The sequence below is a fragment of the Pelecanus crispus genome, chromosome 4, assembly GCF_030463565.1.
Source record: "Pelecanus crispus isolate bPelCri1 chromosome 4, bPelCri1.pri, whole genome shotgun sequence".
Lineage (NCBI taxonomy): Eukaryota > Metazoa > Chordata > Aves > Pelecaniformes > Pelecanidae > Pelecanus > Pelecanus crispus.
In genome coordinates, this window is record NC_134646.1 from 27970081 (window position 1) to 27986650 (window position 16570).

Below are 16570 nucleotides of genomic sequence, written 5' to 3' on the forward strand. Positions count from 1 at the left end.
TATTCATTCCAAATACCATTTCATCTCCTTATTGCCAAGAGATAGTCTGTGAGCAAGTCCTTGTTTTGAAAAGAGCAGTTGTTATTCACAAGTCCTGATCATACGGTATGCGCCGCTTGGGGGAATTTGTTTGCAAACCGTCCATTGCAACTATTAACTGTTTATCGTGAAGAAATTATCACCTAGGACTACGTTGTGATTTCTTCTCCCTGCCTGGAGTCCACAAAACTTTCTTTTAGAAAGGAGAAAGACAAATTATGAAGAATAAATGACTAGCTACGAACTTCTGGTACGCGTTGTTCAAAGTCTAAGTAATTATACTGAAACCCACAAAGCTCTTTGGATCCATGTTTTCATGGCAGTTGTGATTGCTTGAATACTTGGGAAACAATAGGTAATAAAACTGCACAAATATATGACTCCATAAGGAAACGCGATTCGTAGGACACACCAGCGCTCTCAGTCTTATCTGAGAAATGCCACAGTTGGACAAGTCTCTCTTTCATCCCACAAGTCTTTGTATCTTGTAAGTAGTCAGTATTCATGTGAGTAAATGCCAGCTAGGGTGATCTACGTGTTCCTTCAGAGTCTGGTCCTGCTTTGAGGAGTTTCTCTGGTTTGGGAAGTTTGCTGGGCACAAGAAATGCCACCCCAAGGGCTACGTTAGGAGATGAGCTGTGGTAACGCCAAGATGAGAACCGAACTACAACAGGTAAATGCAGCATTTGGAAGATAAAGAGGCAGAGGGGAAAGGATCAGAAACCAACAAGCTTTCCACCAGGCCGTGCGTGCAGTTCTGCGGACGTTGATGCTTCCTTTTCATTCGTACAAACCGGGAGCAATGAAGACGCGTTGGAGCGCACGGCACAGTGAAGGAGCAACGCGGTAAATAAACAGAAAGAAAATCAGCTCAAATTAAACCGACTCCATGCAATAGGGAGTTAGTGCATGCTGCTCCTTTGGAAGCGAGCCCTCGGGTCGCGTGTGCGCGCTCGCAGGGGAGCCGGCGGCCGCGTTATACACGTTTATCCTCCGCGCTCTAAAAAAAGAACGGGACCACAGAGCGCTCCCCGTGTTTTATGCCCGCACCGTGGGCATGACAGCCCCGTCAGAAACCGCCGCGAATTACCGCACTTTCCCCCAACTTGCCCCGGGCGGGGCCGGCCACCCCTTTGCAGCCCCTTCCCCGCTACCTCCCGGCCGCGGCCGCGCGGCGCCCCCCGCGCCCCCCTCATTTGTTAGTCTAATGCCCCGCGCGCCGCGCATACATTATGCAAAGCGCGCCCGCCCCGGGCCCGCTCCTCGGCCTAGGTGAATGCATTATGCTAATGAGGGCGGGGCGGCGGGGGCGGCGCGGCGGGGCTGGCAGCGGGGCGGGCAGCCGGGTCGGGCAGCGGGGCAGCGGGGCGGGCAGCGGGGCAGCCTGCCGGCGGGGCGACGCGGCTGCCGGCCGCCTGCGGGCTTCCCCGCCTGGCGCGGCGCGGCTGCCGGGCGCCGGCAGGCAGGTGGGGGGGGGGAGCAACAAGTCCGCCGGCGGCGGCGGCGGCGGGGAGGAGAGCGGGAGGCGGAGGTGGGGGGGCGCTTCCCGCCCCGCGCCTGAAAACCTCTCTGACAAGTGGCAAAGCGTGAGCAGAGCGCGCCGCTCCCTCCGAAGGGCGGGTGGAAGCCGCGGGGGCTCGCCCCGCGCCCAGCCCTGCTGACGGCTTTTGGCTCCTCGCCCCCCACATCCCCCCCCCCACCCCCCCCCGCCGCCGCCCCTGCTGCGGGGCTGAGTCTCGACCCGCTGGCGGGCGGCGTGCGGTGCGCGCCGCCGCTTCGCCTTGAAAGTGCGTGAGCCGCTTGCGGGCTTTTCTTCTACTTACCGCATTTTATTTTATTATTTTTTTTAAAATTATTATTTCGCCTTTTTGCTATTTATTTTCTCGTACTTTATTGTTATCGTTTTTGTTGCCGCTGTTTGTAAACTAATTGCCTCCATGGGGGGCGGAGGAAAGGAAATCAGAGCTGCCGCAGCTGAAGGGTGTAAAAGCATGCTGGGGAAGAGCCGAGGAGCCGCAGGGCGGGATGGCAGCGGGAAGCCCGGCTGCGGCGGGGACCGCTGCCCGCGGCGGGCCGGGCCGGGCGGCTCGGCGCTGGCCGCTCTGCTCTCGGCGCTGGCGGCGGCCTCCTGCGTCTACCTGGGGGTGCGGACCAGCGACCTCCAGGCCAGGGTGGCGGCCATCGAGGGCGCCCGAGGGGGCTTCTCCGCCGCCGCCGCCCCGCTCCCGCCGCTGCCCGCCTATTCCCTGGAGCAGCTGAACGCGATGATGCAGGAGAAAGTGGAGCGACTTCTCGCCCAGGTGTGCGGGACGGGGGTGGCGGCTCTCAGCCCGTCCGTGTGCCGGGGGTGGGGGGCGATGTGTGCGGGGCGACGGGAGGCGATGGGGGGGGGCGGCCGGAGGAGCTCCGCGGGCGGGAGAGGGGGGAGAAGCGGGGAAAGTGAGCCCCCGTCCCCGGGCGGCGGCGGGGCCGGGGGGGCAGCGAGCCTGAGGCGCGGGCGGCGGCGGGGGGGGGCGGTTGCCACGGACCCCCGCGCGGTCGCCACCGACGCTTTTCTCATCCGTAACTTGCCGCCGTGCCCGAGCCTCAGTCCCCGCATGTTTCGCCCGCGCGTGTTTTTTAAAAAAAAAAAAAGAAAAAAAAAAAAAAATCAAGCGTGGGGGCACTTGCGGCGGAGGCGGGAGAGAGCCGGTGCTGTGTCGGGCTTGTTTTTGTTGTTGTGGGGGTGGAGAAGCCAGTGAGGCACCTTGGGTCGAGTCCAAGTGAAGAAGTCATCGCTGGCTGCGCACCCCATGGAAGAGCGGTAAATCCCAGCCTGCGGCCGCGCGGGTCGGGAACGCTGGCCGTGGCGGAGCGAGCTCGCCGAGTGCCCTCACGCTCCTTCTCTCGCCCGCAGAAATCCTACGAGCACTTGGCAAAAATACGAGTAGCGAGAGAAGTGCCTCCAGAGTGCAGCTGCCCACCAGGTAACGGACACAGCTTGGGAATCTCCTCTCCGGGGGTTTTGGTATCCCGTGTTTTTCAAATACACCTAAGTCAGATCCAGGGGATGCCTCGTCAATCAACAGCTCTACCTTGGGTGGCAAAGGTGCAAAGCCCAGAACCATCTGTTTCCACTGTGGCACCAGATTGGAACTAATGCTAGTTAAAAACCCCGGTTAGGCTGGGTGATGGCAAAGAATAACAGTTATGAAGAAGTTAACGATCTGCTCTAGTGAGAAGAAATATATTCTGTCTTAAATGGGGTAGTACTGAATCAAGGCATTGTGCGCTCAGCTTGGGAAGTGGAACAAAAGTTCCTAGCAAAAATACCAAACAACTTATAACATGGATTGAAATAGGTGGAGAGTCCGTTGCAAGTTACCAGTAATATATACAAGAGCTTTTCAGTCTCATTTTTCTGTAGCCATAGAGGAGAGCAGTTCCCCTAGGAAGGGATTGCAGGTTTCATACTGCGGGTTCAAAACTGTGTGTGTTTATGCAACCAGTGATGTAGCTTGACTTTGGAAATGGGGCCTCCTGATACTAGGATCGGTTGTTTGCGCACACACTCTGCAATGTTTCCTGTATTTTTCGTGCGGTCTGATAACTGTCAATATTGTTTTAGCTTTATAAACTTCTGCAATACGTACCCAAGTTCCAATGGCATCTTAAAAGTTCAGAAAATAATGGCAGTGTTTCACAGGGCGATGCAGGAATTCCAGCATCCTCTGTGTGATGAAGCGCACTAGACGCACAGTATGCTTTACGTATCCTGCCACTCTGTTTGAAAAAACATCTCATTTACAGGTGGAATATTGACTGTCAACAAGACTTAAGCTGATGATGTTCACCAATAGGATGTGTGACAGTACTGTGCATATCGGGATGGAGCTCTTCTAGTTTAGGGTTTAATTCCTGCCAAACTCATCAGTCTGAAAGGACTACTGAATCTCGGTGCGATGGTTGGTACAGTATTTTGCTGATGATACAACTGAGACAAGAGTATTTACTGGCTGGTACAGGAGTTACCATGGCTAGTACAAAAAGGACAATATATGTGACTAGGACTGTTTTAAAAGAGTGCACGGAATGACTCAACTCTCAGCTAGTTTTGGTAGGGAACATCGGTTTCTTGCTGTATTACATATAAGTTCTTCCTTTAAGGCTAACACGAGCATTCAGTGTTGATCTTATTTTTTCTGTTGCTTAACTGCAATAAATTACAAGATTCAAATTTGCACACTAAAAATGAGGGTTGCTCATCATGTTGTATGCAAAGACATATTCTCTGAGCTGGAAATGTTGTTGAATTTGATGCCAAGGTCTCTTCCTTTTCCTTCTCCTTGTTTAAATTCATCTGTTACAGTGTTTTTGCTTACTGTTTTCATACTAAAGGTCGTTATCTACTGTTTCACAGTTGGTGTTATGTGCTGCTTTACTTCCCCACTACCACTAGAGCTCCACATTATACCAATTTTTACCTGACCTTTTTTCTGAAGAAGTACGCTTTATCAAATAGATAACGAGCAACAGAATATTCCTCACATGCATTGTAAAAATCCTCGCTAGATGAAAGTCAAAATAGTGATCTAGGAAACATTTTCAAGGGAGCAAGATTCATAAGATTGGGAAAATTTGTATAAATTGTTTTAAAATAAAAAAGAATTACAGAGAGGACTAGCTGGTATGGGGATGAGAAACGTGATATGGAGCTTTTCACCTCTGGGTAGCTATTTCAATTTGGAAGCAAGTTTTGTAGTGACTGAAAGATGTTGCTATGTGATAGCCTCCTTTCGGACAGCTTAAAATGAGTTGATGCTCTCATGCTTGTTGCCAGTGGACAGGTGTCTACCTCAAAATGGCATCGCCTTGGGAGCCTTGTCTGAGAGAACAAGGGCTGAGTGGCACCGCCGCCCGAGTACTGTGCCTTCCCAACAGCAGGCATTAGGCAGAGCCGGAGGGGATAGAGCAAACAAATTGTTGTTTCTTCATTTACTTCACTTTGTTAGAATTCCTTGTTTTGATTGGACAGGTTAGGCTTTTATTTTCCTCCTTAATGCTGCTATTACAAATTTGGACTACTGTGTTCAGAAAGGCATTTGGTTTAATAGGAAAAGTATCATGGAAATGCAGTGGTTTTTCTGTTGTTCCCTATTTGTGAAGCCAAAGAGTAAATTGCCTCTTTACTTCCCCACATGATTCCATTTTGCTGCTTTATTCTGCTCAGCTTCTGCATGTCTTCCCGGGGTTTCTGTAATAATAAAATACATGTCTGTTAGAGATGACTTTGGAAAGCCTTCATGGTACAGAGGTGATTTTTGAAGCATCCCTATGCTGTGAGAAAAGGCTGCTGCCAAATGGCCACCAAGGCAGTTTCCATCATCCTGCTCTTTGAAGAGAAATAAAGATTATTTTAAAATAGGTTACATTGTTCTCTACCAAAAGAAGAGAGGGAACTTTACTCTGCAGACAGGAGGGTGGGAATGGGACCTCTGAATTAGGATTAAAGTTGTGCAACTGGTGTAGATCTCATTGGCTTGAGAGGTTCATCCCCTTGTGGCTCTCCATGGTAGGAACTTGCACGTTCAAAGGAAACTGGGTTTGAAGGGCTTGGGTACCAAAGGCAGCCAGATTCACAACTGCTCGTAGCTTGCAGAGCTGTCCACATGTAGCTCCTTTTAATTCAACAGTAGCCTTGAACTTTGTCTAAAATGAAGAGTGGTCACATTTCTCTTTAAAAACTTTGTTTTCACTAAATGTGGTTTTTCTAATTATTGTTTTCTATTTTCTTATAAAAGAAACACAATGTGAGGTGATACTAGAGTTTTGATTTTAATTCTGTAGGACTAAAACCAGATACCAAAGATTTTGTAAATATTTTTCAAATTACAATAGCAGGCATTCTTTCTCTTCTTAAGGCAGCGTAATAAAGTTTGAAAAGTAAATGCATGCTGACATTCCTCTTAAATTACCTCAGTTCTAACAAGAGTGCCAGCTTAAATCCCATGCTTGCAACCAGTGCTGTAGTCACTGCTGGCAGTCTGCACATAGGACTTGGGGGGCAAATTTAGTGGCTAGAATGATTTTAAGGGTAACAAATCAATTTTCCTTTTCCAGTTTTATTATTTGTTGTAAATTAATGTTTCTCTACTGTAAAAGATGAACAAAAAAAGTAGGTGTGTGGGTAATTATTTCATACATTTGAATCTTCCTTTAAATGGCTGTGGGAGAATAATCAGCTTTTATGAGGAGCAGTCAAGCACAGTGCTGGATACTTCTTACCAAGTGCCAAGAATTATACTGTTGTGGAAAGAGTAAGAAGTGCAGAAAGCACAGGGATACTCCCAACTCAATAGAGTTCTAAGAAATTCTTAGGTGTTTGTAGATTCTTCAGACTCTCCTCTTCCAGAAAGCATTCATGTGTATACCTAGGACCTGTAGACTTCAACAGAAATTAACATACGCTTGCATGTTTTAGTAAATTGATCCTTTGTATATTATAAGGGTCAAGTTCTGACACTTGTGGTCATGTGCCATAATGTCTCATTCTGTAAGTGGTCCTTGCAGCCAGTTCCTGGAGTCCGATGGTATTGGCAAGAGTAGGAGTCAAGTCTATTAGTGTAGAAAGTTAAAACTTGGTCAGCAGGAAGGCTAGCGGGCGATTATGTATGGTTCTGCATGTCCCTTTTGGCCAGTTTTGGGAAGGAGTTTTTTGTTCCTCCTCTTTTGAGGAAGACCTTTATAACGAATTTATTCCTTAAAAAGAAAAAAAAGCAACAAACAGTATTATATAAGTAGGAATGCCTACATGCCATATATTTCTTTAATTCTGCATTGACAAAGGATAGGTTGCATAACGTAACAGATGTTTTTTATATCTAACTGCTATGGCACACTCTGTATGAGTGTTCATTATAGCTTGCACGTAGAATGATGGGGTTTGCAGGTTTGGGGTTTTTTTTGGGGGGGGGGGGTGTCATCCTCGCCCCCCCCCCCCCCCCCCCCCCCCCCCCCCCCTTCTTTTTCTCTGCAGAACATTAAGCTAAACTTCACTGATGGGTACCTGGTAAAGTTGACCAAACAAATTTACTTTTTTTTTTTTTTCTTTTGTGCCACAGGCAATGTTTGTTCCTTTGCTCTTTCTCTTGTATCTTTCCCCTCAAGAAACCTGCATTTTTTTTCTTCTTGCGTTCAGATACCTGTGGCTTCAAACCCCTTCCAGGCATGGACACTGTCATTATTCTTCTTTCTTAGCCAGCTGTTTTGTGCTGTTTTTGTAATCGTGTCATCTTGATTCTCTGTTCCAGTCTTAAAGAGCTTTATGGTTGGGTGTTTGAAGTACCTCCTATTTCACTATGCAGTTTGCTGTGATCAGGTTATAAAGTTTGTTTCAGTGTAGTCATGTGTATATGAACTTGTTCATTCAGGAGATGAAATACCATGAGCCAAGGGGTTTTTGGAGGGATAGAGAATACCAGTTGGTCTTATTCTGGTGGTAGTAATTCTAGTGGGGAAAACTCCATTCTACAGCTGCAGTTCTTCAGTAAGGCGACGAGCCTGCTGTATGTATTTTGGTAGCAGCATGGATGGCAAAAATCAATGTATTTTCTTAGTATCCCAGTACTGTTTTTTGTCTTCCTAAGCACCTAATGTTTGTTTTGACATGCAGTGGAAGTATGGTTTGGGCGCTCTTTCTTATTTCCATGTGTTCCATAAGGACTGTTTCCTGGAGCATTTTGATTAGTGAGGCTGAAAGAATGGAGAAGAAATAAATTTTGGGGATTAAAAGAATCCCAAAATAGGTATTGGCAGGGTATTACTTTTCAAAATTATGATTACAGTGAAGCAGTTCTGTAAAGACTGAAGAGGTAAAGAAAAGAGGAGCTGACTTAAGTGTTTACCGGTAGAGAGACCTAAAAGAGAATACAGATAGATGTAGAAAGTATCCAAAGTGTTTTTCCCTGTTACTTAAAATTCCAGAGTGTGCTATCTGAACCTAGCTCCCAGCACTACTTATTTCTGCCATGTCTGTATTATCTATCTGCTGAATGCAGTGCTCAGCTCTAATTTTGTAATTTTTCTGACAGGGCTTTGAGTTCCCCTTTCATACCTTCACTGGTTTGATATTTTTCATTTCAGTTCCTAGATAAAGATGTTTATTGATGTGCAGCAGCATGCAACCTTCTGGGTAGTCTGTCTTGTTTGGATGACTGATTAGAGATACTGTTTTCTCCCCACAGAATAGCTAAATATATTTTATTGGCTAAGATGTGACCTTTTAATTCCCTTCCCTCTGGGTAAGGAGGTAGGGTGTGCAGCATGATGAATGAAACATAATGTGGCTCAAAGGAGAACTGATTGACAGCAGACTGCACCAGATTTCTGTCTTTTGTAATATTATAATGTCAGTGGTGTTGTAACAAAGGTTGATTTGACCACAAAAGTGTTATTAACAAAAGGTTTTTCTACGACTTGAATTAAAATTTATTGAACTTGCACAGTTTTGTCAGACAAGGCATATTAAAAGGAAGGTTTCATTATCTGCGTTAGCTGTTCTTATATTATATGAGGTTAATATTAATACAAGAACGTAAATGTTCTTATATTTCCTTCCATGTGGCAGCTGTCCATCTCAAACTGCTGAAGTGTCAAAACGGTTCAAGCACAGTGAGTCTTGCAGTGTGAGAAGTTCAGCCTACTTCTGGAACAGTGCTTTTAGTGTGTGTGGTTGGTTGGTTGTTTTTTTTTTTTTTTTCTTTCTTTCTTAAATTGTTAAATATAGGCATTTATTTCCTTGAAGAGTCTTTAAAGCTTGGATAACTGAGTTCTGTTCAGCAAAACTCGGCCCCTTGCCCCTTTCCTTAAAGGTTAGTGGTTTCTTGGGAATGTGTTGCCAGAAGAACAGCACTGCTGCACCTGCATTACAACACTCATCCTCCTCCTCACTCCCTTCTAAATTTACTGGCTGCAGCCTACCTGTCTATTTTTTTTGTACGCTTAGAGCAGTAAAAATCAGCTAGCTTTGAAAACAGTATGACTGACAGAAGCTGTCTTTTATAGGGACTTTTAGGTTACCAAATAGAATCATATAATTAATATGTTCAAGTTATCAACCCTGTGAAACCATCCACCTTTAACGCACACACAACTTGAGTCATGTTGCCAACTACAGCTTATCTTCAGGAAGGCTTGTCTATGCAGAACGCTTTTGCCCTTCATTGTTTCCATTGATTTTCCAAATTGGCCATAAAAAGGAAATCTGACTGCTTAGAACTATTAAGGAGTAAGAAGACATAGAATGATACAGGCTGGAAGAAACAGTTTTCGCCCTATACAACTAAAGCTGCAGCTTGCAGTTGGACAATGCACACAATAGTGAACGCGATGCTGTAGCCTCGCTTTTTGGAAGTTTGTGGTCTGTCCTGTTTTTATTGGTTAGACTTGCAGTAGAGCAGTGCCTGCTTAAATTCATCTGCTTGGGTCTTTTCATGAGATTAAATTAAGCAGAAGCAGCTGTTTGTGAGAGCTTAATAAAAATAAATGTCAGGACAAATTTTCAGAACCGAGTGCCAAATTTGAAAGTGTGAGATTCATATGTACCTTTCATGCAAATGCAGCTATTTTTTTCTCTATGTACACTTGAACAACTTTAGAAATACAGGTCAGGTTGATACCCCAGGAGATCATCTTATTCATACTTCTGTTCTCTGAGGCAAATGTATCTAGGCCATCGTTGTCAGGTATTTCCTTCGATGTGGTTCACAACTGCAGTGTCTAATCAGTCATGGCTCAACAAGTTGTTGGATCTGCCTTAATTTTGTGATTAAGTGCAACAGCCTCATGTAAATAGTCTCATCGGTAAAAATGTGTTGTTCTGTAAATAAGTAAACATGCAGTGCAAGAGATTGCAGTTGCATAGATGTGCCTGAGCTACATTAATCTACTATATAAATATTTCCATAGGCTGCCTAGCTCTTAGCAGGCAAGCTACAATTTCCTTATTTGTGAAGTAAACCACTTGTCCCATCTTTGTGTTCATGAAGAAAACCTGATCATTGTGCTTTCCTTAAAACAGCTTTTTAAGTATGTTCCAAGAGAGTCTTGTCTGTGATGCACACTATAAAAATTCTTATCCTTCCTGCTCCACCCCTGCTCTTCTGTCTTTTTTTTTTTTTTTGGGGGGGGGGGGGGGGGGGGGGACACACACGGACAGGGGGGACAGGGGGTGGCGGGGGAGAGGTGTGTATTAAAATGGGATCTCATTTATAGGAGCAGGCATTTACATGCAGTTGTAAATACCGCATGCATGTTTGGGGAGAATTGTTTCTTCTTGCTCGGAAAGCTTTGAAACAGATGATGCTGCCTGGCAAGCTTTTTGAAGAAAAATGAAATTATACACCAATGGAAATCTTTTTACTAGAAATACGTGTTCTTATAATTATCAAAGATATGATGACAGCCCTTTGTAGGGCAAGGAAATGATAAATGGAATGAAGAAAGTGTGATAACAGAGGTGATAAAACTGGGATGTTACTTTTTCTTTTAGAATGTTTTGAAAATTAATACAATTATTTCAGAGACTTCTGCTTAGACGTGCTCTACCAAGGAGCAGTGTAGCTTTTAAGCAACAATAATTTGTCCTACACTGTATTAAGCGGAGCAGGAAGTTGTCAAGTATAAAGAAGGTATAGTTTTCTTTAGAATGTGTACAGATGAATTACATGAGGAAATAGATGAAGGTCTGTTAAAATCAGTACTTTTAGTTTAGTTTGTATTAGGCATTAGAGTGATCATCTTACTTTTGGTTGTGCATGCAACTCATCTTGCAATTATTGTGTATTGGGCAAGTATAATAGAAAATTTCTTTACTGCTGTGTATTTTTTAAAGTGCTTAGGAATTTAAATTTGGGGTTTTAGGAATATGACTTGCAGGGTTTTTTTCATAGATGTTTACCTTTGCTAATATGGCTTGTTTGGGCTCACAATGGAGAGTGGATTGCAAATTCACAGATTCTTGGGGAGGTTGAAAAGGAGGCTGTACAGGGAATAATACTGGACATGAGTCCCTCTAAGTAGCTTCCCCTACACTTCTGTGGCTCTTCTACAAGCTCAGCTGAAGAAGCGCTGAGGAGAGGAAGAAGGGTATCAAATGATCTTTCTCTTTGATCCTCTTTGTAATGCAGTACGCTGTACTGTGTAACATAGCAGTATGATGTTTTTGGTAGTCTTTCACACTCTGCCATAACTTGGACACACAGTAGGCTGCCTGCCGAGTTACGGTGACATAGTGTAGAATATAGCTCACTATAGCAGGGAAAACCCGCGTAAAGCCAGGTGGCTGATCCACTGCTTTCCGCTGACTGAAATAGCTGGCTTGTGCCATTTCCTGGTACTACTTCAGTCTGCTGGTACCTGGGAGGTGCTTCCTCTGAGCAGCAAAGATTTGTGGAAGTGTTTTATTTTCTCTTCTTTTTTTTTAAAAAAAAGCAGCAGAACCAATGAGCTCATGAACTTGGCTCTTCCTACGCTTTTGAAGAGGTTTTTGTACTCTTGGGAGTAAGGGACTGTAGTGTAAGAGCTGTAATTATCAGCGGAAGAAGGCCATAGAAAATAAGTAGTTTTAAGGCCTTTGCTGTTCTGCCATTTGCAGTTTATGCTGTCTTAAGAAAAATCCATTTATTTTACCTTCCATTTGAGTATTTTCAATGTCCCTTCTCTGCATATAATAGCACAGAAAAAAATCATACCAAAAGTATGTGTTAAAGGTTTAGCTTATGAATGAGGCTCCTTCCATAAGTATAAACTCATTCTTAGCACACTGTGCTTAAGATTATGCTGGAAAACTGCTATTTAAAAGATCTTTTGTAAAATCAGGGGTGGGGGATGGGGAACACACAAGGAGTTCTGAAACCAGGAAAATGTATTGAAAATTGGAGACCAAAATCTTTTATCAGAGGTGTGGCTGCCACTGCAGTGACAGATTTGTGTATGTGTATCTGGAAGCAGAACAGCACCCTGTAATTCGAAGACCACTAAGTAAACTCTCTACAGAGATATTTCTGTGATTAAGATCATATACAGTCTGAAGGAGCAAGAGCTTAGCTGGCTACAGACTAAGGCCTAGCTTGTGCTGGTAGCACTAGTTGTGTTGCTAGGAAATGATGTAAGGTTTCTTATATATCAGTGCTTCAGCTGGATGATGGTAGGGTTTTCATGGAGGACTGCAGTGCTAAAAGTCATAGTGTATGTCTCTTGAGGTGGGGAGGTATTTCCTTTTAGCTGGCACCTCTAATAACATCTCTTAAGAATATGAGAACCAGCTGCTTGAAGGCACCCTTTCTCTTCCTCCCCACCCGGTGCCCATATCCTCTGAGTAAGCTCCTGTTCTGATTCCCTTGATGTTCTTAGGGGAAGCCTTGATACCTGAGTATCGGGGTATGGCTGCAGGGGATTAAACTCCACAGTCTGTGTATTAGTAGTCTCTTCCCCAGTCACAGAGTTTACATCCAGATAATGCCCAATGCCATCACTTATGAAAAATACCGTTACGTGTTGGCTGGAGAGTCTCTGTACTGTCAACTCTGCTGCTGCTTTTTCTCAAATGTTCCTTTAACGTTTGCACCTCTACTGCTCTACTACTGGTTGCTGCCAGTTGAAGGATGACAAATGCTGAGAACTGTCACTTCAGCTTGACGTAGAGGTGATTAATATACTATTGATTTCACACCCTTCAGCTCTCAGACAGGACAGCTGTCTCAAACTTCAGTAAAAATACTTCTGGACTCATAATTTGGTCCTTGTACCAGGAGGTGTGGTCAGTGCAGACATACTCAAGTGTAGACCAAAGTGGGAGCGTTGTTAAGGTGGTCCTTATGGCAGTGCTGAGCTTGAACTCTGCTTTTCTTGGTTCTGTGTCCTGGTGGACCCTTGATAGTTGTTGGTGTCAGTTAATCATATGCAGCTTGGGGAATGGCTTTAGTTGGCATTTACAAATGAGTGCAGTGGTATCACAGAAATGGATCGTGGTGTTTGCTGTAGCTATCTATGTGTGTTTCTGAAGAAGTCGCGGTTCAGTAAGGACCATCCTGCCTGTGTTTCCCAAGTGGTTCTTGGCAGTAGGTGCACAGAATATTGATGAACCAGAGAGGCTGAAAGACTCAGTGGCATGACATCAGTTTGAAATGAACCAGTACTTAGACAGCCATTGGCAATACTTGCTCAGACTTGGTGTCTTCTGTAATGATGGCAGCCACGTTTGTAGAAGGCTGGAAATGTTTCTGCATGTGAAGATGAAATGTTTTTCCAATGCAGCAAGCGTGTAAGTGCACTGTATTTCTTTAGTGTAGGGAGACTAATCTTAGTGAAGAGAGATTAGTATTTAAGTCTGACAGTTGTGGATTTCAGTTTAGGACAGCTTTGCATAATTCCTTAGTTTGAATTCCAGGCTCAGCTACATCCTAATGTGTGGTAGGAGGACTTTCTTCTAGCACATTCAATTAAGAGGCAGCACATAAGCCGTTAGAGTGGCCAGTTAAAAAGAAGCATGAGCCTTGAAAACTGAACCACCAGCAATGAGGGAGAAATACAGCAAGACTGAAAACCTCACTTTTTTTTCCTCTCTTAAAATTGATTTGCTGTTACAAGGTGGTCTTTTGATGTATTCCAAACAATTTCAGTCATTTTAGGATAATAGGGAGAAATCAATCTGTTTTCAATGTGTATTATGATAGCTGGAACACTCTGGAAAAAGCGCTCTCATAGTAAGTTTAAAGGAATGCACCTTAGAGGAAACATTGTGCTTAATGAATTACAGCAAGGACGACTAACAGTTCTGTATTGTGATTGTATTACTTTATAGGACTGTAAAGGTGGGGTAGAACATCTTCATATTTGAGTTCTTCCACCTGTAAAATAGAACTGATGTGAATATATTAACCAAAGTGTGCCGAACACTTACAAATACAAAGCAGTCATAATTTCAAATATTGAGGAGCAGAAGTTTCTTTCTCTCCAATGCATTCCTTTCCTCTCCTTTTTAATTTTGGTAATCAACTCTCTGTGCTCCATTTTGATCAGTAGTACAACATGTAATCAGATGGAATCTGTTGAAATATCATTGCTGGCAGTTGCACGTTCATTTTCTGAGGATACTGAAGTGGGATCTTGTATAGTGATCTTTCTTCTTCCTTTAGGTTGCTGAATCATTACATGTGAAAATATTTGCAAATACATCAATTTGCAACTGAAGTAACCTTTGGGACCTTTTCTGGAGGATGTTTTTGTTTTAAAAACAACCCAACCCTGAAGAATGCTCTTAATTGAATACGTGGCAATGACAGCTCAGATAACTTATGCAGGGATAGAATTAGCTTCTTGTGCTACCACAGTTTCTGATATCCAAATATTATTTTACTTTTAACTGATGGTAGGTGAAAGTAGCCTTTAACTGCAATTCTGACTGACAATAATCAGACCTGATATGTGCAAATATATTACTTTAGGCCTTTAATAGTCCCACAGATTTTTAACTGAAGTCAGTAGTTACTCTGCTGTCTGAGAGCTGAGTGTGGCCTTGTTTTTGGTTTGTTTGTGTTCTCCCCTCCCGCCCCCCCTTTTGGATCCTTGTGCATACCTGTTTATATGTGCAGCCATTATCATCTACTTTAGCTTTGATAAGTAATTCTTTCCGTCATACAAACAGTATTTTTTTTATTTATTTACTGTTCAGTTTATCATTCATTCTTTTGAATCTCTGAACAAGAACATTATGTTTATATCTACTTCTAGGAATACAGAATTAGTTTTGTAATATTCTAAGAGTTCTGGCTGCACTTGGGGACAGCCTGAACAGCAGAAATTATTAAATGTATTTATGGGAAAGTTCCATATTCTTACATCTTAATTCATAGTTTGCAGTCCCAGTGAGTATTGTTCTGAGAACTGTTGATTGTTTATAAATGATCAGATAAAGCTACCAAAAAATCTTACGGAAGTGTTCAAAACATCAGTTCTGAGGGATAGAAAAAAATAGGCCCATATATACAGCTGGACCTTCATCTAATTTCCTTACCAACATGACTGAATTCTTCATACACATGTGTTTTTCTACTCAAATGGATTTTTCATACTTGCACAGGAGGTGATCCTTCTGTTCAGCTCAGACTGTTGTTTTAACTCTGTGAACTAGCTCTCCCATTCCCCACTTCCCTGATGCTGTGCTTGAAAAGTCACTATTTGCTGAACCCAAACGTTCCCTTCCTTTCTTTATGGAAGCATTAATTAACATTTTTCATACCACTGCACTCTGTAAGTTTCTTTGTGTGCAGTGGTATGAAAAGGTTGAAGATCCCTGTTTGGGCTGTCAAAATCTGGAATAATCATATAATCACAGAGTATCTCAAGTTGGAAGGGACCCATAAGGATCATCGAGTCCAAATCCCTGCTCCTTGCAGGACTACCTAAAACTAAACCATATAAGTAAGAGCGTCGTGCAGATGCTCCTTGAACTCTGCCAGGCTTGATGTCATGACCACTTCCCTGGGGAGCCTGTTCCACTGACCAAACACCCTCTCAGTGAAGAACCTTTTCCTAATGTCCAATCTGAACTTACCCTGACACAGCTTTGTTCCATTTTGTCGTGTCCTATTGCTGGTCACCAGAGAGAGGAGATCAGCACCTCCCTCAGCTGCCCTGCCTCAAGGAAGTTGTAGACTGCAATGAGGTCACCCTTCAGCCTTCTCTTCTCCAAGCTGAACCAATCAAGTGACCTCAGCTGCTCTTAAGTCTTGCCCTTGAGACATTTCACTGTCTTGGTTGCCCTCCTCTGGACACACTCTAATAGTTTGATGTCCTTCCTACATTGAGGCACTCCAAACTGCACACAGTGCTTGAGGTGGGGCTGTGCCAGTGCAGTGCAGAGTGGGACAATCACCTCCCTTGACTGGCTAGATATGCTGTGCTTGATGCACTCCAGGACATGGTTGGCCCTTTTGGCTGCCAGGACACGCTGTTGACTCGTATTCAACTTGTCATCAACCCAACCCCCCCGAGCTTTCTGTGGGACTGCTCTCCAGCCTCTTGTCCCCCAGTTTGTATGGATAACCAGGGTTACCCCATCCCAGGTGGAGAATCTGGCACTTGCTCTTGTTAAATTTCGTATGGTTAGTGATTGCCCAGCTCTCTGTAAGGCCTCTCGGTCCTCAAGGGAGTCCACAGCTCCTACTAGTTTAGTATCATTGGCAAACTTACTTAATGTACACTTGATTCCTGCGTCCAGATAATTTGTAGCATTGAAGAGCACTGGCCCTAAAATTGAGTCCTGCGGAACCCCATTCTGCTGCCAGCCTGATGTAACCCCATTTGCTATAAGTCTTTGAACCTGACCTGTCAGCCAATTGCTCACCCAGTGTTTTATGGACTTGTCTAGCTAGTATGCTGGACATTTTGTCTGGAAGGATACTGTGAGAGACAATATCAAAAGCTTTGCTAAAATCCAAATTCACCATATCTGCTGGCTTCTCTTGGTCAGCTAGATGGGTGACCTTGTCAT

The 16570-nt window shown here is 44.0% G+C and overlaps 1 protein-coding gene across 1 annotated transcript in view; it reads left to right on the plus strand.

The window, feature by feature from the left end:
• Positions 1–1976: 1976 nt before the first annotated feature.
• Positions 1977–16570, plus strand: part of COL25A1 (collagen type XXV alpha 1 chain) — a 329834-nt gene continuing 315240 nt past the window's right edge. The window contains exons 1-2 of the mRNA XM_075708727.1: positions 1977–2339; positions 2936–3005. Coding sequence (XP_075564842.1) covers positions 1977–2339; positions 2936–3005 — 433 coding nt within the window. The remainder of the gene's footprint in view (positions 2340–2935; positions 3006–16570) is intronic.